The sequence below is a fragment of the Bactrocera neohumeralis genome, chromosome 4 (assembly GCF_024586455.1).
Source record: "Bactrocera neohumeralis isolate Rockhampton chromosome 4, APGP_CSIRO_Bneo_wtdbg2-racon-allhic-juicebox.fasta_v2, whole genome shotgun sequence".
NCBI classification, from domain to species: Eukaryota; Metazoa; Arthropoda; class Insecta; order Diptera; family Tephritidae; genus Bactrocera; species Bactrocera neohumeralis.
In genome coordinates, this window is record NC_065921.1 from 14,739,179 (window position 1) to 14,763,945 (window position 24,767).

A 24,767-nucleotide genomic window follows, 5' to 3' on the forward strand; every position below is an offset into this window, starting at 1 on the left:
CTCTTTTGATATTTCTATTCAGGAAGGTTTGTTTTTTTCCTCATGGAAAGATATACCATCAAACAACGACTAAAAATTATTAAAATTTACTACCGAAATTTGGAGTCAGGGCCTCAACTTTAAGAGCGCTAAATTCAATTTATTGTCGTCATAATCATCCTGTCAGATCAACAATTGAGCGTCTAGTGGAAAAGTTTGAATTCACAGGCCCAGTACAAAATGTTCCCGTGCCAGTGAGACAAAGAAGTGCCCGTAGTGTCGAGAATTTTGCAGCCGCTAACGCATCAATTGAGGCAGACCCAAAACAGTTTTTCACACGTCGTTCTCAAGCGTGACGTCGTTATGGGGAATTTTGCGAAAAGAACTTGGTCTACATCCTTGACAAGAATCAAATTGAATTGGGCTGCAAGAACTTGAAAATGATCCGGATTTTCATTGACCACTTCAGAATCGTCGTCAATGTTTATTAGTCAGGCAGTAATCTGACGTATTGGTCACCATATGCATCCCGAAAAAATTACACTTCTTCCGTAATTACACGTTATTGAAAATGAGAATCGCTACCGCTACGTGATTTATTATTGGCCCCAATTGGATTGAAAAATCATCTTCAGCGATGTCACAATCGATTTATTGAAAACCAAGTTTGGTGAACGTGTTATCTCATGAAATGGCCCATTAATTAGCTGGCTCGGTCTTGCGATTTGACGCCGTTAGACTATTTCTTGTTGGGTTACGTTAAGTCTATGGTCTATGCTAACAAGCCAGCGACGATTGATGAACTTCGTACGAATATTGATTATGAAATTGCAGCAGTACCGGCCAATTTATGCTTAAAAACCGTCGAAACTTGGGTTCAGCGTCTGGACTTTTGCAAGAGTGCCGTGTTGGCCATGCAAAAGAAATCGACTTCCCAAACCATTTTTGTCTTATTCAAAAATATTTTCGAGCGCTCTTATTGAAAAACCCGTTCTCTATTTCGCTAGTTTTCGGTGATACATGCAACCGTTAGGTGAATAAAACTATTATACTCTGTGGCAACATGTTGCAAGAGTATAAAAATACAACATTGCAGAAGAACCTATAAAAATAAATTGTGGAAACGCTCACCTACGCTATCTGTTAAATTTTTTTTATATAAACAAACATACAAACACATGCATTCTTCCAGGCATATGAATCCACTATATACCCAATGTGCCACTGTCATATAACAATAAATTCAATTTTAATTTCAACGACATGTAAAACATAAATTTTCACACCATCTTCATCGCCACCTTCGCCGAGGCAACCGCAGCCGTTTTCAATTTGGCATAATTCAGCCAAAGAAACGAGCAGTCCGAAAGAAAGGGAGTGAAGCAGGATGGTAAAACACGAGTGGAGCTTCACAGCAAAGTAGTTTATGGACGTCGCAGCCGCAGCATCCTTACAAAGATATGAGGCAATGACAAATTTTTAATATGAAGACATAACATATTTACGATACGAGCGCCAAAATCAGCAAGTACAGCAGCTGCGCACAAGGAACTAGAAGCTGCAGCAGCTACGCAGCGCGGTAACAATGGACAGCACCAGGAATTATTATCAAACATGTGAATCAACGAGCCACAAATTTTCCACACACCTACATATGTAGGCACTTAACGCAGAAATAAAAGTTGAATTTAAGTATTTTTATATGCGAATGGAGAACTGCGTACCCTGCAGAAAATTTCTATACATCATGCATCAGCTGATTGATAATTTGTAAGCTTAGTGGAGATCAGCTGATTTGTGTTTGGCATACATTTAATTTTTATATAAGCCAGAGGACATTCAAAATGGGCCGTGTTCGTGTTCAATATTCATTTGTTTATTTGAAGCCAGGAAGGAATCGAGATTTTCTCCCTGAAATGGCTTGGTATTGAGCCTGCGCATTAAAATTTGTAAAAGAAATATATTTTAGACTAGGATTAGTTTGCTTTTTAAGTTCTACGTGGCTTTTAAGTTACTTTTTTGCGGCTTAGGAGCAATTTAAAATGCCGACCATTTTTTCGAAAGCTAAGTATACCACTAAAAATGTCTAAAGACCAACCTTCAATTATTTCAGAGAATAAAATTTTAACTTTTTACTTGCTTTCTTTTTCCCACGGGGTATTTTTGTTTGTTTGAATATTAGTATGAAAATAAGTTTATGATACATTTGTAAGCACCAACAAACATAAACACCTTGAGTCGTGTATCTTTTTGGACTTACTTCAAGCCCATCGTCAGTGCATCCTTTGCCTTGGACTGGGCCAAGATAGCACATTAGACCACTGTAGGCTGCGCTCGTCCGCGGTAGCACTTCGTTGTTGCCTGATGCCTTGTGTGTACCAATATCTGCACCGCTGGTGTCCAATGTGTCCGTTGGAGGATGCAAATTGAAAAGTACTTTATTGCAGATATACATGTTGGTATATATGTATGTATAGTATGTATATGCCGAAATCAAATATTAGTCTTCCGTTCTTGGTTTATGCATTTATGAATGTGTTGTGTTGGGTTTAGAAGTGACAGCACATAAAGTTATATTATTATTCTTCTTCTTTACTGGCGTAGAAACCGCTTACGCGCTTACAAGTATATTCATTCACACAAAATTATTTGCGGTTTCATATTGTATATGTATAAAAAATTTGCAGAAACCATAAGCAATAACTAATATCGCTAGTCGTCTTTTAAGTTCTTAAAAGAATTCTAATTGAGTTGGGCATTGCTTTATCTCTAACATAAAGCTGATCGCTTGCAGCCATCACTGAAAAATACGAATTCCATACTGTGTAGTATTTCGCTATAACAACGCTTTTAATATACAGTTAGAAAGACCGAAAAAAGCGAATATTCCTGAATTTTTCCTGAAAAAACTTTTCAATTTATTGATGCAAAAATATATACATATATTATTTTATCTTTTAACTATATTCGAATACTTTGTATTAGAAAGGAAGTGAACTACAACTGATCTCCGGGTGCTCCTGTCAAGAAAGACGACTTGCGTTGACCACTATATCTCTGAACTGGGTCCTCTGAAATTAAAAAACCAAACAGATTTCGCTAAAGTAATGTTAAATCTAGTAATTAATCGAAGGAATGACAAAATAAAATTTTTTGACAAAATGGCAGTTTTCCAAAAACAAAATCGATTTTTGACCGAATTTTCGGACTTTAGAAAAAAATACTTATTGGAGAGAAAACATCTTCGATTAATTGCTAAAAAAATATATCTAAGAAGCTCGTGTTAAAATTTGAGACTAATCGGCTTAGCCGTTTTCGAATAATATTGGTCACCGACTTCGAAAACACCATTTTGAGAAAAATGCGTTTAAAGTTTGGCATGCACTTCCAAGCACTCTGAAACGCCTTTTCAAATTTGCGTGTAACTTCGAAAACATTTAAAAAAACGATTTTTTCAAATTTTTTTTTCTCTTAACGAAAAACCTCATTTTGTGATATAAATTACTTCGATGATGCCATCAAATTGAGAGAAATAGAGATAACGTCAGTTTAATCTCTTTGCATTTCTGAATAAGTAAAAATTTCTGAATAAGTAAATATTGGGAGCAAAAAGAAATTATTTTGTTACGTGATGGAATTTGTTTACAATGTGTGCATGTTGCATGGTAATTTGATAGTTCGTTTCGTTTATGGCGACTTGATTGCAGCAGCATTATTTTGTTACAGAGGGTGTGATGGAATTTGTTTACAATGTGTGCATGTTGCATGGTAATTTGATATTTTTACATCCATTTTTTATTAGTTATTTGTTAATTTTAGAATGGAAAATGATTGCAGCACGCTCTAAAAAAAATACCCATGATTCCTATTGTCAAACCAAAAAAAAAAGACAGAGGGTTTTTTTTCTAAAATGGGACTTTTTTTTGGATCACTTTTTCCTATTTTGAATTTGGAAAATAAAAATTTGGGATGGGGCTAATCCCAAGAGACAAGCTCTGAAATCAACAATTTACATAAAAAGTCAACTGGCAAAGATTAAAATAGTTAAAATGAATTTTGAAAATCCTCTTGTACACATATTCTTGAATAGTTATATTTGAAAAAAAAAATCTTTTTTTAAATTCAGATTATTAACTGAACGCATTTCTTTCAGTTTTTAAACCTAGAGAATAATACAAATCAAAGATATCTTCGAATGTACTCCACTTTAAAAGTTAAATTCGATTTGATACCAAACTGAATTGAAACATAAACATTGGAAAACGAATAAATTAAGCGTACATGGCCTGCTACACTTGCAAAAGAATACTTAGCAGGAACTGGGGCCTTAAACCAGATATAGTCAGTAGATGAATTCTAACATTTGGAGCACTGGTTTGGTGACCATGATTAAACAAGCAATATAATATCAGGAAACTAAATGGAATACAAAGAGCAGCTTGTGCAGGGGTTACTGGGGATATCAAGTCCTGTCTGACTAATGCCCTCAATATACTATTGCATCAGCTACCCATAGAGACGTGTATACTCTGAAAGTAGCGGCAAGTACTGCTATTACAATTAAGGAATTAGGAGGATGAAGCCAAAAAGAGTAGGGACAAAGCGCCATCCTAAATAAGCTAACTATAAATATAAGTAAATCAGACTATATCGTCTCAAGGTTAGATTCAATGGATACTTTGATACGAGGAACGCGAATTAAGAAGAGGTATAATAGGGGAGGAAGATACTACCTATATCTTCACCGAGGATTCAAAATGGACTTCAGAGGCGGCGGGAGTACACTCCAATTATCTCAAAACCTCTATTTCTATCCGCCTACCAAACCCAGGCATCTTCCAAGCGGAAGTACTAGGTATAGAGAGGGAGTGTGAAGTTCTATTGAATAACTGCGATAGGATACAGAAAGCTACCATATACACGGACATCACAGGCGACCTTGCTTGCTTGATCGACACTACAGATTAATTCAAACGTAGTCAACAACTGTGGGAAGGCTTTAAGCTTATTGGCAGCTTAACTACACTTGTCCATAGTTTAGGTTTCCAATCACTGGAACATTTTCCGCAACGGAAAGGCGGCCGAGTTGGCAAAGCTAGCAGCCTTTTTAGAGTCCGAAACGGAGCCAGGGCTATGCCCGCTAGGAACGATCAAAAGGGAGCTTTATAAGCACTTTGAACTTGAAATAAATATGGCGGAAGTATGACGACTGCAACTGCAGGCAAGAAGGCAATACGGAAAGATTTAACTCTTCCTATACGAATGCCCAGCTTTATCACAAATCCGACACAAAATACTTGGAGCCCATCAGGCACCAAACCTTGAATGGTTGTCCACAAAAAGCATAACGGACATAAGTAGTTTCATTGAAGTAGAGCATTAAATGGTTCGAAACCGAATAGCAAAGCATAAGGTTCTACGAAAGTGTATCAAAATGGCGCGTCCAGCGCAGCCTCTGGTGCCGCCCCCCTGCCTCCTTAACTTTTTAAATTTAAATTTTATATTATATAAAAAGTTACTAGCAATAAATATACTAATAAAAATATTCATATTTTCCTTTATTTACAGAATTACTATGGTTTAAAAAACCATTAACGACACCAACAGCAACAGCAGAAACCAGCAAAACGCTCTCTCACTAACTACTCACACGTTGAAACGTCAAAAATACGAAACTACCTATACTCAACAAAAGAACAGCAACAACAAAACGCACTTAACAGAACTCCTTTTTAAGGGTTTAATAACAAAAGAAAAGCAAAAATCAAAGAACAAGACACGACAGAATGGTGTTGGTATTGAACGGTGTCTTACAGGACGATTGTCCAATGGACACAAACAGTCTCTTCCTACAGCATCCGGTTTACAGAGATTATGCACAGCAACTGCTCTCCATACCAAGAAAATCGGTGGGCCCAGTTGGTCTGCTCTACGTGGGCCAACGTGAAATGGCCGCTGCAGCGCCGCACGACAAGAACATCAACATTATCGGCGCCGACGATGCCACAACCTGCATTATTGTTGTGGTCAGGCATTCAGGTACATACGCACACACATGCACATACAAGTTTAATAAATTTTATGCTTTTGTTCAAATTGGCTTCATTTTACTCAAGATGAAAGATGCGCAGTTTGGTTTCCTTTATCAGCCACTACTTTTCTTGCAATTTTACTTATTATATGAGTAGCATTTGTGTTTGTAACAAAAGTATTTCTTATGTTTGCGCCATCATCATTAATCCCTTAACATTTTGTACCTTTTTGTTGCATAGGTTCAGGCGCTGTGGCTTTGGCGCACTTCGATGGCAACGGCATAGACGAGGCTGTCTGCACAATGGTTGCACGCGTCCAAGAGTTGGCCTTAGGTTATCCAGAGGGACGTATTGAGTTGCAATTAATTGGTGGCTACCGAGATCCACAAGGATACGGCGAGGAGGTTTTCTACAGCATAATGCGTAAGTAGACGGAGTTTCTTATAATGAAAGCATTTTTAGTATTATTTACTTACAAACATATTTATATAAAAGATGTCTAATATTATTTGAACTAAGAACTGAACCTTTATGAGCTTAGAGGGACACAGTTTTTAGAGAATAAATTTAAAAGAATGAGGTGGGTATATCTTCAAAGAACGAATTGAGATTAGTTAAGCAAACAAAAATACTATATCATCTTTTTAGTTATCGAGAAAATATATAAAATAAATACTTAGCCTTAGGCAAACTCTTTGCAAACCACAACGTACCATGTTCAAATTTGACCCGGACTGGTCGATAAATAATTTTTTCCCACATGAGTACAACCAAGTTTCGTTGAAAATGAAGAAATGTTTTGGAGAGTCTCACACGAATACTATATTTAAGTGCCACAAAGCATTTAGGGAAATTCGTGAAGTGATTTTGACTAATGCAAGTCGTCTATTCATGACGATAACATCAAAAAGCTTAAGTCACGGTGTAAACATTGTGCTTGGCGATTTTAACGCCAGGGTGGGCAAGAAGGCATCTTTGGTACGACAGTTGGAAATTTCAGCATCCATGGCGAAACCTTTCCAAATGTGTTGAAGCCGATCGACTTCGCAGGGACTCGAATTATGGTTATCTGCAGTACTAGTTTCCAGCACAGGAAAATTCATCAAGCTACTTGGCTGTCTACGGATTTAAAAGTTCGTAACCAGATATATCATGTTGTGATAAATAGACGACAAGTCTCCAGTATCCGTGACATGGTACGCTCCGAGGACCTAACATCGACTCGCACCACCATAGCCAATAAGTGACTATTGACTTCGGTTTAGATAATATATTACTCTATCAAAATCGGGACTCGGTTGTGGAGATATTTCTATTACTAACCATAACTTTGGATTTACCTAAACACTGTTCAGTGGTTTTAAGGTTAGGTACAATAGAATGTAACAGAAGATCTTCGATCAGAAAATTTTAATGAAATTTTTGTGCGAAATTTTCTCGTGGACTTTTTCCTTACGCGGTATAACTTTATATATGAAGGCAAAGAACTGGCAGATATAAGTTTCACCTGCTAGCCGAAATTCAAGTGGGAAAGTATTACCTCGATTTCAGGAAAATAACTCAAGCTACTCGTCAAAAAAAAATTACTGAGAGGACATTTAGAACATATTCACGAGAAGTGTTGTCGCCGAAACTTAGAACATGAAATTCTCTTTGGATTAACGGAGTACGGAAGGCAACAGCGGTTTTTTTTTTTTCAATTTTATAATATGTATTTTTTAATTTAACTGATGTCTGTAGGTGAAGTTAACTGTATTTAGGTAAAATATAATCGAAAATAAAATTAGGAAATTATATCAATATTTTTATATGACAAATGATATGACATACCTATATATATTTAAGCGACCAGTGAACATATTTCATGCATTAAATTATATTTTTCTTTATTATTTCTTTCTTCGCCGTAGAATCATTCCATAAGCATCATCTCGAAATCGACTTGACTCAAGCCTGCGTCGGTGAGCTAAACACTATACTGCGTGGCGATATCAACTACCCAATCATTTACGGCGTTGGTGTTAACATAAAAACCGGTGAAATATTCCCAGCAACTTTTCTAGATCGAGGACCGGACAGACAATTGCGTGATGCTCGCAACTTCATGGGTGCACAATCGGTAAATATTATATATATGACGTAAAGTAAAAATATAAAATATTTTGGCATCAAAAATTTTAAAATCTTATTTGATTTATATTTGTTCTATATTCTGTATAACATCACATTCTACTCTTTCCTTGTAGGTCTTGGACATTTACGACTCCTCCTTGGGCATGTTGCGTATCGGCCCCTTCAATTATGATCCATTACGCGGCGCTGATTTATGGCTATCACAGACAGATGAATTCCTCTTGCAACACTTATCGACGAGTCCGGACGTTGAGCCGCCACACTTCACAATGCAGGTAGGTGCAATCACAAACGCTTGAAATGTTAAATATTAACTATTTCTTCTTCTACTTGTGTTTGCTGACAGATACGCGCAACAATAAAATTCATACAGGATAATCAATTCCCCGCAATCACCGTGTTTCGGGACAATCGGCCACGCTACTATCGGCGCGACGAGTCTACGGGCTGCTGGACTTTGGTTAGATATTAATTACGAATAAACGCGTACTCACACATGCATCCATATACATATAAACAATACGTGCTCGCATATTTGCATAGTTTTGCGCTTGAAACGAAAATTCACTTAAGTGTTATTAAGCTGCGCTTTTCTTTGTTGTTTTAAATGTGCGCCTTAGCTGCTCCGTTCACTTTATGGCTGCTCTGTACTTTTGTACTCGTATGTAAATTTTTGCCTTTATTATGAATAATTTATGTTTTATTTTTAACTGCTGAACTTTTTTCACTTTTTTGTTAATTTTTTTTTTTGTTTTTTGCTCTGCTTCACTTTTGTATTTCAATGTTTTCAAGCACGTTGCTTCAGTGTAGGCATTAATTGTGCTTTTATTGTTTTGTTATTAGTTTTTCTTACTATTAATTTTAAGCTCTCTTTGTTAAATGTAAACTGTGTTGTATTGTAATATTTTATTTTGCAACTTTGAAGGCAGCTTTGTAATCGAAAATTAAAATTTTGTTTTGGATTTGCCTCGAAAGCAGCAGGAGACGCGTGTATGAAGTTAAGAGCTTAGCATATATATACGATTTTAGAACTTACATATTAGTATAGTAGCTAAACGTAATATTAAAAAGTAGCGATATTTGTGAGTCGAAATTTCGAATTATACTTGAAGGCGTAACTGTATATAGGTATTTAAGCTAGGCCATTAGTATGAATTTGATATTGAATTCTTTTTTTTTAACACTTAAGTGCTGTAGTCTATATAAACTATGTTCTTGTAACCGATTGCTGAGTCTATAAGACTATATATTTAGTATGTATAATCGTTTTTGATTTTTATGAGCGTAAAGTAATGGAAAATAAAAAAATATATTTGAAATTCAAGGTAAAGTGTAGTATAAAAGTTAAAATCATTTGAACAATAGAATAAATTAATTTCTGTAAAAGCTAATTGAAGAAATGCTAATAGTAAATTAATTAAATATTATAGTAAAAGTATAAAATAACAAGTAATTCGTGAAAATTATAATAAATTGAATAAATTTAAATAAATATAAAATAATTTGTAAAAAATTATAATAAATAGTATAAATAAATAAACTAAAATAAAAAGTACTAAAAAATATAATTAATATAAGCAAATATAAATTATGTAGAATATTAAAAAAATATAGCAAAATAAATAGTAATTAAAATTTAAAATCGATAAATATAATTAAAAAAATATATAATTTTAAATAATATAAAACTAAAAAATTATATAAATAATAAATATTTAAAAATAAATGCGAACACTAAACCTTAACAGAAAAAGTCGAATACGAAAAGAATTTTTCGACTACCCAATATATTAATTCAAAATTATATTTAATATGTTCGCGCTAATTCAAAATAGGCTGTCGTATTGTGATGATATTCATTTTTCGCCACCAAAATTTAAATTTTATGTTTCACAATTTTTGTCTGAAGTTAGTTTTGATAAAAATCGCGAAAAAAATATTCGAATATTTCTTTCACACAATGGAACGATGAGAACTTTTAGTATGATATTTTTTTAAACATGTTTTGAACAAATTCAAACTTTCACTTTTTGCTTGTTGTAAATTTATATAACTTCACTCTTGCTTTCTGTCCAATTTGACCGGATTAAAATTTAACACATTTTCTAATAAAATTGCAATCGACATTTTCAAAATAAAATTAATTTTAATTAAAAAAATTGATTTATTAAAATTAAACAAAGCTAAAAAATTATTTTCAATTCACAAATTTAAAATTTAAAGCTCTGAAATCTAAGAATCTCTAAGAAATATATGCAAAACAGAAAAAACGGATTCGCTTGAGAGCATAAAAAGTATATTAGATAATTACTAAAAATATATTTACCACACATTTTTGTGAATTTAGACTCGTAAGCTTTGCCTTGCTATTGTGTTCTTACACACGCATACATACATATACTTAAAAAAACTAAAATTTAGTTGTTAAAACGCATTCAATGTGTTTTTTTTTTCTTTTGTTGTTGTGTATAAGTATGTAGCTTTTATATATCATTTTGTAAATATGTGCGTAGTATAACACCAACAAATCTATTTGTTCACTTTCTGCTCTTCCGCTGACTTAACTACTATCTTCTACATAACTTCTGTACATATATATAATTGTATTTTATTTCTTATTCTAGGTTAATGATTGAGGCAAATCAGCGTAAAAAATATAAAAATAAATATTAAAAGTAATGTTTTCGCTAGCTACGTGTGAAAATAATTAAAAACAAGCCTTGAAGTAAATAAATAAAAAAATGTTTTATTAAAATTTGTGAAATTAGTTAAATATTTTATGAAATATATGTATGTTGTATAATAGCTGCTAATAAATACATACATGCAGCTAAAATGTTAAAAGCATTATGTGCGCGACATTTTATATTATTATTATTGCTATTGTTTGTGCGCTCGCTGTAAACACCCATTTATTTAATGTGTAACCATATTAACGCTATTAAATAAAGTGAATATTGTAATAAAAAAGTTTTTAATTAAATATATTAAAAGTTATAACTGTATACAAGCAACTGATAACGAAGCAAATGTACATTTATTTGTATGCTGCACATAAATAGGACACGAATTGTACATACAAAAGTACACATAATGTACATATTTGAGCAACAATTAAGTATATGTACTTGAATATATCGAATATAGTTAATTATGTATACCAACGCCACAATTACGAATGATCAATTAAAAGCGACTTCAATATTGTACACCTATACCAACACATACATGCATATATGGATTAAAAATGAAAACAATAAAGAAAATATTAATAAAAAAAATCGTTTGTTATAATTTTTACATTTCAAAGTGGAGAGTCCTAAGCGTGCGCTTGGTAATCGGCAATATTAATATTTAATTAGTTTCCTTAGGAAGGTCGTGATTCGGTTCGTTTTATTTGAATTTATGAAACTAGTCATGTTATTATTATTTTTGACTGCTGAAAGCTTACACAATTAATTATAAAGAATACTGCCAAGTTCTTAGTCCTTGGCTGGATATAAGTGCGCAACGGTTTTGGTTATATAGACCAGATTATCAAGGGAACAGATAGCACTAGCCATTGGGAAAACCAGCGCAAGCAATGCCGCTTCGTTTTCCAATAAAATTTATTTCGTGCATTTCAATCACCACTTTTATGTCTAGTAATACCCTAGAGGCAGTACTATGAAGGCTATAGCAATCTAGTAAAGGAGTTGTTGATATCTTTTTTCTCTTTGTAAATAAATAAATAAAGCAAATTTGGAATAATGTCTTGCAATTCGCTTCATATGTTCTTGGAATACTAGTATCCATAGTTAATCTCATTAGAAGAAATTTGAATACTTTTAATGTTGCCCTAACTGGTCCGCTTGCTTACTGCTTGTACTCTCTCCTGTTGTGCATATGCGTAAATATGTATACAGGTAAAATTCGCGCCTTTTTTCACGCATGACCATGGAATTCTGCACGCGCTTTTCGTCCAAATATTTGTAAATATTGACGAATACCAAAGCTAAAACGGAATATGAAAAGCAAAACAAAGAATCAAGAAGAAATTTCAAAAAGCAGAATTTATGATTGTTTGCTTAACAACATCAGCTGATAAAGAAAAAAAGAAGAAGAAAAATACACACCACAAAAAGATTAATATAATTTAACTAGTTTAATAAAATTAATAGTGTATTTTATTTCAAAACAATAATTTGAGTTTTTTATAAAAAGCAGAACAAGCGCTCTTTAAAAATTAGTGCAAATATATGTTTAGAATTAAACTATGCTTTTTCTTTCTTCTCTTTTATTTTTTATCTTTCACTTTTCACTTATAATATATTGTTTTAGGCTATCAAATCATTTAAAGGCGCATAAATCTTTTTAATTGTTTTTTAATAAGTTCTTAATACGTCTTTTAATTCACAATAAAACAATGAACTATCTGGATCTTGCAACCCTACCTTCTTGTCATGTGCAACTTTTATCAGCGAGATACAAAACAATCGATTATTCAAGATATTTTACTAAGTTTAATTAACAGCTTTAAACAATTATTCCTATTCCATATTCTCATTACCTGATTTACAACAGACAATAATTGCATATGACTACATTAGTAATATAATTTCATCAGCGGTGGTGTTTTATATAAATACCAACGAATATCATAAAATCGATTATTATAATCGTGACGAGAAATGATCGGCTGTAACAAAAATTTTCGACTAGAAATCTCCAGTCCAATTTGAGATTCGCAGCAGGACGTGTGTGTGAGTCGGGTGGTGAATATTTATTTTGTTTTTTCCATTTGTGTTTCTTGCAAAAGGTTTTCGAAAAGTGCAACGATATTAAAAATATCAAAAGAAATATTTGTAAAATACGCTAAAGTGAAGTAGGTGGAAATTCTACGGCAAAACCAGCGCATTCTTGCGCCAACGTGCGCTGCTGTGCTGTGTGAAGAAAGCGCCCGTCTGTGTCCACATAATCGTCATCATCAATATTGCCATAACGTGCCCGTACGAAAGAGAAAATTTATAAGACTGAAGAAAAGCCATAGGCAGCAAAATTAGCAATTTTTTTAGTTTATATATTTGTAATACGACGTGAAAGGTGAAACTTGCATACTTCGCTTGGAATTGAAGTGCAGAAAATTATATATGTACGTACAAAAAATAAAGAATTTTCAATTTAATACTGGGGGATAATCCATCTGGTGATGACTACTTTGGAGCAGAAAAGCAATAAGGAAAAAAGAAAAGATAATTGAAACGCAAAAAAAGTAGACCGAAGAAGACAAGACTGCCAAGATAGCGAAAACGACTGAGAAGAAGCAGCAGGAGGGCGTAATAAGTATTTACATATGTATTGCATTGTGAATAAGTAAGTATTTACAAAGTGATTAAAGTGAATCTTGGAAGACATAAATAGTGTATTTATTACTTTTAATACGCATAACTTATATATTCAATTAATTCCAATAAAAGCGTTTAATTTCTAATTGGACTTTTTGATATTTTTACTAGATAAAATATATAAATTTATTAATGAATATATGTGTGTATATCAATTAGACTTCTTTTGCATCTTGTCGATATTTTAAAACATCTAATATTTTAATAAATTGTCTAAAAGTGTTAAATACATGTCATGTTTGAAGAAAAAGGTATGCGTAGTGTCGACAACCCTGTCAAAATTTGCAAATTCTTCAACGTGTCTTCGTTTATTTTGGCAATTCACAAGTATTTGTTTTTGTTTCGTCTTTATTGGTTTCTCTGCGAAATTTCTCCATTGTTGTTTTTTTGCACTGTTCGAACCGTTTCCCCCTACCCTGTTGCGAAGAAACGGCATTGCTGGCTTGAGGCCGTTTAACAGTTTCTGCAAATGCCAGTGAATTGGTAGCAAATAACGGTATAATTTTATCGGCAACGCTGTTTTCTGTGCCATTTCGGCGAGAAGAGCATAAATTTTCTTTAATAGTAAATATTTTGTTGTGCATAAAATTTCTTTGATTTTCAAATCATTTATTGTGCATATTGAAGCTAATATGTTTACACCCACTGCAAGAACGCAAAAGTAAAAAGAAATCTCGCTTTCAATGAAGCGTGAAGGCCAAAATTAGCAAGTGTTACATTTCATATTGTCTCTACGATTCACTTCTTTAATTACATTTTATTAAATTTTCATTTTGTTAGTGTAAACTAATTGTCTCTCTTCAATTACAGAAGCCGTATCAGGCGCTTTAAATAACGAGTGAATTATTTTTTCAATTATTAAAAGTGAAAAAATTATTTCTAAAAAAGTTTTCGCATTTCTACAAATGCGAAAGGACTTTGTGACTATTTTATAAAAAAAAAAAAACATTATATATATAACGACAAAAAAAATATATTAAACGAAACGAAACAATTAAAAACTAATATAACACAACGCCTAAGAAAAAACCGCTTACTAAAGAAAGCTTTGAACACTTAAGCAACCACTGCTATAAAAAAATAAAACACAATGAGTACTGTTTCCTCAGCGGCGTCTGCGCGGTCAGCCGCCTCAACTACGGGCACAGATACCACCAAGAGACTACAGATCACACACGTCGATGCGTTTGGTCCGTACTTGCGCATATACGGCCAAATGAATCCGGACGCAATGGCTGTATTGCGCAATAGAATCCAGGAAATGTTACGCACATGCCTAGCCATCGATCCGACTTGGCCGGTGCAGCGACAACAAGTACCGCTACGCATTGGCACTATGTGCCTTTATAAGAGCACTAAAGGTATAGCACCGGCCGATTTTGAATTTTTGCGCGTACGCATACTGGACGTTATAACTAATAGCGAGCAACAGAATGCGACGCAGGGACAAAAACCACTGGTCAAAGTGGAAGTGGAATTCGTCGACTACGGCGGAAAGGCGCTGGTGGCCAGTTATGAGGTAAGTGTATGCGTCAGCGAAGCGCAAAATGAAATATGCATGCACATCTTTATTTGTACATAACGTTAACGCATTCGTCATGCGCTGTCATAAATAAAGTAATGTGTTGCTGGGTAGTTACTAAGTGGTGTCATCCCCAATGTACATAGTTATAAGAGTGTATTAAATTTCGGTTAGTTAAATGAGTAGTGTACAAAATAAAAAAAAGAGTTGTTGTTCACTAATATTTCTTTTATTCGTAGCTCCTCTTCCCCAAACAGCCGGAAGCTTTGTCCTCCATGCCCACAATATGCGCGCCATACATCCTATTGGGCATTTGCAAAGATTTCAAACCAGAAGAGCTGGAGGAGATTGCACGCATAATATTGCGTCAAACATTGGACATATCCATTGAACATGAAGTAAGTGAAGCTTTCGCTGCGATTTCAATTTATTTTATTTTCCTCTACTTTTTTAGTTTAAGCAATATAAATTTATTACAATGAAATGGAAGGAATTCAATTTTGCTGAGTTTTTAATACACCAAAAGAAAATCGGTGCACCTATCGCAAACGAATTGCTACGTGATAATTTTGCTAAATTTATTAAGCAACAAAATCAAAAGCAGCAACAACCGCAAACACAAGCACTAACAGCTCAACAGCCACAAAATCATCATTTAGCAACGTCACAGAAGCAACAACAACAACAACATAAGCAAACCCTACCGATGTACCCTGCTGTCGGCGGCAATGCCAACAACAACAACTATTATGCCATTAATCATAACAACAATGTAGCGCCCGTTAGCGGTGTATACCCAGCTGTTGGACGTTCACTAGCTGCGCGTTTGCAACAATATCAGTTAGAACAGCAACAACAACAAGCGCAAGCACATTTAGCCCTCCAACCACAAATGTTGATGGTAAATATAGAACTAGCTTATGATTTTGCAATGTAATTTTAATTCCCCTCTTTTATGATCGCTCAGAACTTGCAGCGTCCCATACAGCCACGCATGCCACACACCATCGGTAATTTACGTTCGCTTTATGTGCCTTATGCTGCACCAGCCTATCAGCAGCAAACTGCTTACAACGGCTTTCAATCGAAGGTTATGGTGCAACCAACAGTCGCCAACGCCATGTCTGGTCTTCCATATACCAATGCTTACAATACGCGCTATCAGCGTCCACAGCAAGCGCAGCATAAACAAGACTTTGCTAGCAACGCCAATATCAGCAAACAAGTGGTGAGCACTTCACCGCGTCGCGTTACCACTGCCACTTTCAAGACCAACAATTTAACTGTTGGTAAAATATATGATGTTTACGTTAGCTTCGTGGAGAATGGACCCTGTTTGTTTTCGGTGCAGTTGGCGCTGGCACAGGACGAGTTAACCGAAATGATGAATCGCATTGAGCGTGTGCAACTGAAGCCATACGCTGACAAACCCGTCTTGGGCTCAGCTTGCATTGCGCGCTACTCCGAAGACGGACAATTCTATCGCGCGCTAATCACCGGCGTACAAACGACCGCATGCAAAGTGGTTTATATTGATTATGGCAATGCAGAGTTGGTCAAATACAGTGATTTATATGAAATACCTGATGAGTTTCTTGAGGCAAAAGCGTTCGCCATACGTTTCACACTCTCAGGCCATAAAGATCTGGAGCCTATCGATGAGAGCTTGAAGAAGGCCTTCAAAGATCTAATGATGTATAAGAATTGTCAGCTGAAAGTGATGCCATTAGAGGGACCACCATTGGTGCAATATTGCGAGCTATATTTACAGGTAAGCGTGTGTAAAATTTCAGCGTTATGAGAAATCTTTATTTATGTACTTATATTTTTTTCTTAAACGCAGCAGAAAAGCAACGTGCTCGATGTGCTGAAAGATATACAAAAGTGCCGTCTAGTATATCCGAAATCTGAGAATTTAAACAATAACGATATTGTAGAGATCCGTTATATCGACTCACCCAAACATTTTTACGTGCAAAAAGTGGATAACATCTCGAAATTCGAGAAGCTCATGGACGATATGTTCTTGTATTACAATAAAAATCAGGTTGTGCCCAATCACTTAGCGCTCGGCGCGCCATGTATTGTGAAATACGATAACGAATGGTATCGTGCTGAAGTGATGCGTGCCGACTCGACCGCCATTATTGTGCGTCACGTCGATTTCGGTTACGAACAGAAAGTCACCAAGAATTTATTGAGTAACATCGCCGAGAAGCATTTAAAACTGCCACGTCAAGCCATTCAATGCTGCCTGAAGGGTTTCGAAAATAACGAACTTAGCAAGGATTTGGCCACCAATCAATTTGAAATGCTCGCCGAAGAGTCGAATCGACAACGGCGCTCGTTCACCGTCAAAGTCTTCCGTATACAACCGGACGGTGTGCACTTGGTTAACCTTTGCACCAAAGACTTGAATGTCATGAAAAAGCTTTACAAATTATCCATGCCCTTCGAACAGTACTTAACATTGGAGAAGGAGGAATTCAATATACACTCCCACAACGGTCATCAGCATAGACAGAGCGCTGGTCACGAGAATGGCAATAAGACACCATCGATTGCTTCCTCTAACGATGTGGCATCGCTGCATTCGAGCAAGAAAGCCGCACAGATACTCAACTCCACCACATTGCAAAGCGAAGAGCAGCTACAGCACACACCGCAACGACAACAACAACAATTGCAGCAGCAGCAAGCGCGTAAAACGAACTCACGCAATACCGGCAGCAAGTCTGGCAGCGCCGCAGGCAGTGCGCCGGCCAGCAGTGTGCAGGGTACGCTCTCAGTGGAGTGGGACAAGCAGAGCTCGGCCAGCTCGATGGATAATCGCGACTCGCGCTCCAGCTCCAGCGAGCTGAAACACGGCAAACGCCAGCAGCAGCAACAACAACAACGGCAGGGCCGCAATGCGCCGCATACGCCAACAATGCAAGCAAACTTGAACGTCAGCAATAGCAGCAGCGGTGGCGCTGATAGACGCAGTGTCGGCAGTGGCGCCAGCAATGTTAGCAGCCAGAATCAGAAGCAGCGCAACAGTGGCAACCAAATACCGCCACGCTTCCAAAACGAAAATCGGTAAAATAAAATATATATATTTTTAATTATAGTAACTGTAAAATGTATTAACCGATTTATTGTCCCCACTTTTAGGCGTCAGAAGAAGGAGCCTGTAACGCCACCACGTCAGCAGCGCCCACAGAATGCGCCGCAAGGATATTCACAGCAGCGCAACAAGTCCGCCACCAATAATGCCAACACACCACGCGCCAATGACACACACTCCGAGTTGAGCAGCAATGCCGGTAGTGAGCTAAGCGAACAAGTACAAGCGACGTCCACACAGTTGCCCGATGAGTATGTGCCGTTGAATCAAGCATTCCCCGTACAACATTTGGATACGCCAACGCGCGAGGATGTCATCATTTGTTGGTGGATTTCACCACATCAATTCTACACTCACCTCAAATCACGTCTGCCGGAATTCGAGCGTTTCATGCGCGAAATACAGTTATTCTATAAGAAGAAATCACTGCAGCAGCTGCAACTTAAAGTCGGCTCCTACGTTATAGCACGCTATCGCAAAGAGAATCTGCTCTATCGCGCACGCATACTCGCCTGCAATCAGATGTTGCGCAAATACAAAGTGCAATTCGTCGATATTGGCAATCAGTACACGGTCACCTCCGAGGATATCTGGCAAGTGGAGAAACGTTTCGCCACGCTGCCCGTTATGGCGCACCTGTGCAGCTTCAGTGGCATTGTGTCCAACTTTGATCATCTCTATATAATCGATCGCATGGAGAAATACTTGCCGGCGGGCGCAACACTAAATTGCGAGTATATTGAACGTGAGCTGGAAATGTACTATGTTAATGTCAAACTGAATGGCGTGTCACTGAAAGAGACACTCAAATCGGAGGGCATAATTACCGAGGTGGCACCAGGTAAGCAGCATAAAGTCGTTTTTCATATATTATGTACTAAAAAAGGATAATTTTCGATTTGTAGAGCTGCGCCTGAGCCTGCTGGCAGGCCAACAGATACGTGTAAAGATTACATACGTAAAGGATATGCTGAACTTCAAATTACAGGTGGAGGGCTTGCCTGAGCATGTACAACTGTTGAGTTCCTACGACGATCTGCGCTATGTCAAATCCAATCCAGACGTAGCGTTGAAATTCAAGCAATTTTACGAGGGCAAAACATGTGTGGTCAACATAAGGGATGTCAATGACAACAAAGTGTATGTTTTTCTTATGAGATTTTGCTTTGTAAGCAACTGTTTAATACTGTATACATTACAGCATTCTGCTACGTCCACTTGTGCCGCTGTTAAAGGAAGATGTGACGACATTTATTTGCCAACAGCCGGTTGTGTTGGAGCGTTTCGAGGCGCGTGTTGTGCATGTGGCGAGCGCATATCGTGTGTTTGTGCATACGATCGCTATGGAGGCAAAAATGATAGAGCTGCTGAATGAGATGTTTGAATACTATGAGCATAACGGTTAGTGCAACAGGGTATATTAAATTTGTCACGAAGTTTGTAAAACTCTGAAGGAAACCTACGAGACTCTATTATATAGTAGATTTATCGATTTAGCCGTGTCCGTATGTCTGTATATATGGCAATAAGTCTCTCAGTTTTGGAGATATCGTTCTGAAACCCATTTCTTCGCATGAAGTTTCTTTATCGGAAGTTCTGACCAAAAGAAAACGGCTATCTCACCAAACTTTCAAAATAAATACCCGTACCCACGACCGGAACGAACCCGGATTTTTTATTCGGTCAAAGACTGCCAACTCGGCTGAATTTTGCCACTACAACAACAACAAGATACATCTTTCTATCCTCTTTGAAATATTATAGCTTCGATGCGACCTCAAATTACCTTTTTTATGTTTTGTTATTTGGAATCTCTATTTATACCTCAATTGTCTCATTTTAGGTACACCCTTGGGCACATTTGAGCCGGACCAACTTTGCGCCGCGCACGGCCTTGACGGCAATTGGTATCGCGCGCGCATCACACCGCAACTGACTAAAGATGTCATCGAGGTACACTATATCGACTATGGAAACACGGAAAAATTGAGCGAAAAAAATTTAAAAACTCTGGAGGAAAGATTCTACCTCAATCGCAACTCTTTCGCAATTGAGTTGAATTTACCGGTGCGCACATTGGCAGCAGATGCGCAACATCGAAATTCGAAATCGAAGAAAACAGCAAATGTGTCGGCCGACCTGGATGCGGCTGCAGTGGAGAAACTAAAGCAGCTGGCATTGGTGGGCGAACCTGTGGTGCATGTGCGTGCGCTGGAGGTGCAACACAACCACTTGATTGCCGAACTTACTTTGGCTGGCGGTGAAAATATTGTCGATGCGCTGCTGCAATCGCAGCTAATAAAGTCACGTGATGTGGACTTCATGCGTAAGCAACTGGAGAAGGACAAAACAAACATGTTTGAATACATTGAAATGGTGGACCTGACACTCGAAGAGGAAGATGACACGGAAAAGAAAACTACAGGTAAGAGCAAAAACTCCAGCTCACCGAAGAAGAAGAAGCAATCGGAGAAAACTGTGAAAAAGGAGACTACAGTGAGCAACAGTGTGCCTGAAGTGGTTAAAAGTGCAGAGAAAGAGAAACAAGTTGACATGACAGCGCCAGTTATAATGGCTGAGACGCCACCGCAAACACCACCCCAACCGCAAGAAAGTAAAGTCGAAGCCGCAGCCGCCCAACCAGCACCAACACCACCACCACCGTCAACCACCGCGTCTGAGCCGCAATCGGTGGCAGAGTCCGAAACTGAATCGATCGATCCCTGCGCTGATATGGAACATGCCATACTTGGCCACTGCGACAATCCCGGCCAGTTCTATGTGCATCCCTACGATAAAATGGATGAATTACGTCAGCTGCAAGAGGATTTGCAAATTGTCGCCAGCTCTTTGCCCACACTAATGGTGGTGGCGAATGGTGTGCACTGCATCTCATACTACTCGGTGAACAAGCAATGGTATCGCGCCAAGATCCTCGATGCCGAGCTTATGGTGCTGCAGTTCATTGATTATGGCAACACGGATTGCGTGTCGGACACGACGCACGTGCGCGAGATGAGCAGCTGCAACGACATCGAACCGTTCTGTATGCCCTGCTCACTGCCGATCAAGCCGAACGGCACAGCCGATTGGGTCGACGCAGCCAATGCCATCTTCAGCGATTCGCACAGCAAATTGGTGAATTTCGAGTACATCACACGTGGTGATAAGTACAAACGCAGCTTTATCAATCTTTACATCGACGGCGTTAACATTGCCGACAAACTGGTGGAGGATGGTTTTGCCAAGCATCTAGTATTGGTCGATTCCGGCGAGAATTGCTATATATCACATGTGAACAGCATAACCGACTTCTATATACAATATGAAAAAGACTCGAAAGCTTTGGAATTGATTGAGATCTATTTGGCCGAAAACGAGAAACTGAAGAAATTAGAAAAATTCGAACATGCTAAAATTGTGGCTGCGCTCTTCCCCGATGACGAAATGTGGTACCGCGCTAAACTACTAAAACACATACCGAACCGTGGCTACGAAGTGCTTTTCATCGATTATGGCAACACATCCATCAGTCCCGAATGTCGTGAGATTTCTGAGGAGATTGCTAAGTTGCCACCTTTATCGAAGAAGTGCGCACTACATGTGCCCGAGCATTGTGTGGCCTGGTCCGATGCAGCCGAGGAGAAATTCGGTGAAATAGCGGCGCAGGGTGAAACCATCTTCACAGTCGAACTATGTGAGCCAGCTGGCGATCATGCGCTGGTGCATCTGCTTATCGACGGACACAACATCAACGACGACCTCGAACCGCTGTGCGAACACAAGCCCATCGAAACCGATCTAAATATGAGCTTCAGCACGACCATACAATCGTCGGTCTTCGAGAGTGGCAAAGTGTACGATGCCATTATTTCGCATGCCAATTCGCCGTTCGACTTCTATGTGCAGTTCAGTAAAGACACCATACGTCTGGATGATATGACCAGCAGCTTGAACGCGCTCGGCATGGATGCGCTGTCCGATGCGAAAATTGGTCAGCTCTGCGCTGCAGTCTATTGCGAAGATAATGCGCTCTATCGCGCGCGCATACTAGAAACCATCGCCGGTTCGGATGCCAAACGGCAGTATCGTGTAATCTTCATTGATTTCGGCAACGAAGCCATCACCGATGATGTACGCGTATTGCCGCACGATTTACAGGCGTTACCGGAATTCTCACGGCACTGTCAACTGGTGGGTGCTGCCGAAGAGATTGGCGAGCATAAAGCGCAAGCGGCTAATGAAGCATTCGGCCAGCTGATTGAGGAGTGTGAAGGTATGGTGAAAATTGAGTTTATCGAAAGCAAGGAGGGCGCAACACCTGTGCCGGTCCGGCTGTATGCTACCAGTGGCGGTGAGGATCTCGGCGAAAGGTTGCACTCGCTGATCGCCGCGATTAGCGCAAACGCGTCCGCCGTGCTAGCAACACCACCAATCGCGGACAACACCTGCGTTATATCGCACGCGATTTCACCAACACATTTCTACATACAACCGAAAGGTAATTCACTGCAATTGGAGCTGGTATCGAAGGCGCTCACCAAATCCGATGCCGAGCAGCTGCCCGTGCTGCAGCGCGTTGAAGTGGACAGCGTTTGCAGCGCTTACTCGTTTGAGGATGACTGCTACTATCGCGGTCGTGTGCAAAAAGTGCTGCCCGGCGATGAAGGCTATGAGGTATTCCTGCTCGACTATGGCAATGTTGTAAATGCCACCGTTATAAAGGAATTGCCCGCTGATTTGCGTGCCATACCGACGCTGGCCTGGAAGTGCAAACTGAATGTGGTGCCTGAGGCGCCTGAAACGCTGCTAAACGAATGCTTTGCCGCACTGCTGGAAGCGCACTTTGGTGAGATCTACACCATCGAGTCGGACGAAGTTGCGTTGGACGCAAATGAGCGTGTACACATTGTTAAATTACAGGCGAACTACAAGGATTTGGCTGAGGAGTTAGCCGACGCTGTGTCCAAGGGTGATGCCGAGAAGGCGGCCGCTGCCTTATCACCCGTGCCGACGCTGCACAATTGCACCATCATACATATCAATTCGCCGGCTTCATTCTACATACAATTGGCCGAAGATGTGCCCGCCGTGGAGAAAATCACCGATGTGCTCTTAGATGCCGAAACCGATTTCCAGGCATTCACCGATTTGCAAGTGGGCGCCAGATGTGCCGCACAGTTCCCCGACGATATGGCCTTCTACCGCGCGGAAATCGTGCAAGTGCTGGAGGAGGGCAAATGTGAGGTGCATTACCTGGACTTCGGGAACAATGCCGTCACCGATCAATTTCGTGTGCTGCCCGACAGCATGCTCGATGAGGTGGCCTACAGCAAACACTGTGCGTTGGATGTTAATTTAGCGAGCAATTTGGATGCCAGCGCCGCATTTGCGCAGTTCATCGATTCGCGTTTCTCCGAAACATTCCAGATTGAGTTGCTCAAAACGACCGTGGAGCCGGTCATCTGTCGTCTATTCTATCAGGAAAAGAATGTGGCCAACGAAGTGCTGCAATTGTTGAAGGGCGCTAACGGTACTGGCGCTGCGGCAGCGCTGCTGCCGAATGGCCTCAACGACTCAGCGACATTAAATGAACAAGAAAATGCAGCGACGCAAGACAGCGTTGCTGGCGTTGAGATGACGCAGTAACACGAATATTTTCAGAACAGTTTCGAGCTGCGCATGCGTGCAAGACTTAACAGCAAACCAGAGTGAGATGAAACATAACTGATTTTTACGTCCTAAAGCGTTCGGTGTACTATCGCGCGCCAGCTTTTGACTATACTAACTGTTGTTTGGAGCCAAACGGCGGTGTGGTGCTAGCATAGCGTTCTAAAACTGACACCTCGTGCCGAATTTAAAGTGCGCAGAGAGCAAATCAACATTTGTGTGATATACGTACATACATAAATACTATAATTATTGTAATATTTTTTTCTAAATTGAGTATAGCTCATATTTATGCTGCATAGCGAACTGAGTGAGAGAAAAACGGGCAACCCGAACACGAAAAATATAATAGGTGCCAATTTTTGGGCAGAAATTGAAATTCTAAATGTAAATTGCATAGGAAAACGCGAGTTCATTATTTTGATATTTTTGCTAAGAGGCCTTTACGTAGAAATTTTTTATAAAATTAATTAAAACGGTAAAGAAATTTTATTATTATTTTTATTTTATTTCGCGCGTAAAAAGTAGCGTAGAACGTGAATTTTTCGTTGGAGCTGCGCCAATTTTTGTTCCAAAGTAATTATTGAGGTATTTTCATGAATTTATGCTAATGAAATGCCCTTCAAAGTAAGAAGAAGCATATTTTTTTTTATTTTTGTAAACGTGCGTTTGTTGCACGCATAGCAAACATTGTAGAGTCTACGAAAGCAGCTTGATGTTGTGTTGAGGTGAAGCGCTTGAGTTCGTGGAATACCGTTAAAGTGAAACTCAAGCCAAGCAAGAAATAAGGAGAGAAATATTAATGTTAATTTTGAAACGAAAATAAAAATCTCAAAAATGAACAAAAAAAAAAATGTAAAATAATTATAAAAAAACCAAACGAAAAAAATATGGCTAACAAGCGAAGTATATAAATAAACAAATATATAAAGAATGCATTA

At 38.3% G+C, this 24,767-nt stretch overlaps 2 protein-coding genes across 7 annotated transcripts in view; both read left to right on the forward strand.

Moving 5' to 3' along the window:
• Positions 1–11,369, forward strand: part of LOC126754752 (protein N-terminal asparagine amidohydrolase) — a 93,182-nt gene extending 81,813 nt beyond the window's left edge. Inside the window, exons 3-8 of one of the 3 annotated variants that reach the window (XR_007666419.1) lie at positions 5,548–6,018; positions 6,252–6,434; positions 7,922–8,130; positions 8,258–8,419; positions 8,491–8,805; positions 10,769–11,369. Coding sequence is in view for 2 of the 3 variants with exons in the window: in XM_050466838.1 (XP_050322795.1) it covers positions 5,766–6,018; positions 6,252–6,434; positions 7,922–8,130; positions 8,258–8,419; positions 8,491–8,604; positions 10,769–10,780 (933 nt within the window). In the remaining variant the exon portion in view is untranslated. Of the gene's footprint in view, positions 1–5,547; positions 6,019–6,251; positions 6,435–7,921; positions 8,131–8,257; positions 8,420–8,490 lie in introns of all 3 variants that reach the window. The other 2 variants (XM_050466838.1, XM_050466837.1) reach the window with 2 other exon arrangements.
• A 1,473-nt stretch (positions 11,370–12,842) lies between these two features.
• The window catches only part of LOC126754737 (maternal protein tudor), a 12,028-nt gene continuing 103 nt past the window's right edge, over positions 12,843–24,767 (forward strand). The window contains exons 1-10 of one of the 4 annotated variants that reach the window (XM_050466802.1): positions 12,843–13,496; positions 14,339–15,047; positions 15,290–15,448; positions 15,505–15,951; positions 16,018–16,821; positions 16,894–18,128; positions 18,204–18,997; positions 19,062–19,296; positions 19,358–19,557; positions 20,000–24,767. The exon at positions 20,000–24,767 is cut by the window's right edge and continues 103 nt beyond it. In XM_050466802.1, coding sequence (XP_050322759.1) covers positions 14,619–15,047; positions 15,290–15,448; positions 15,505–15,951; positions 16,018–16,821; positions 16,894–18,128; positions 18,204–18,997; positions 19,062–19,296; positions 19,358–19,557; positions 20,000–23,805 — 8,109 coding nt within the window. In that variant the 5' untranslated portion in view covers positions 12,843–13,496; positions 14,339–14,618 and the 3' untranslated portion in view covers positions 23,806–24,767. Of the gene's footprint in view, positions 13,497–14,091; positions 14,190–14,338; positions 15,048–15,289; positions 15,449–15,504; positions 15,952–16,017; positions 16,822–16,893; positions 18,129–18,203; positions 18,998–19,061; positions 19,297–19,357; positions 19,558–19,999 lie in introns of those variants that run through there. The other 3 variants (XM_050466805.1, XM_050466803.1, XM_050466804.1) reach the window with 3 other exon arrangements.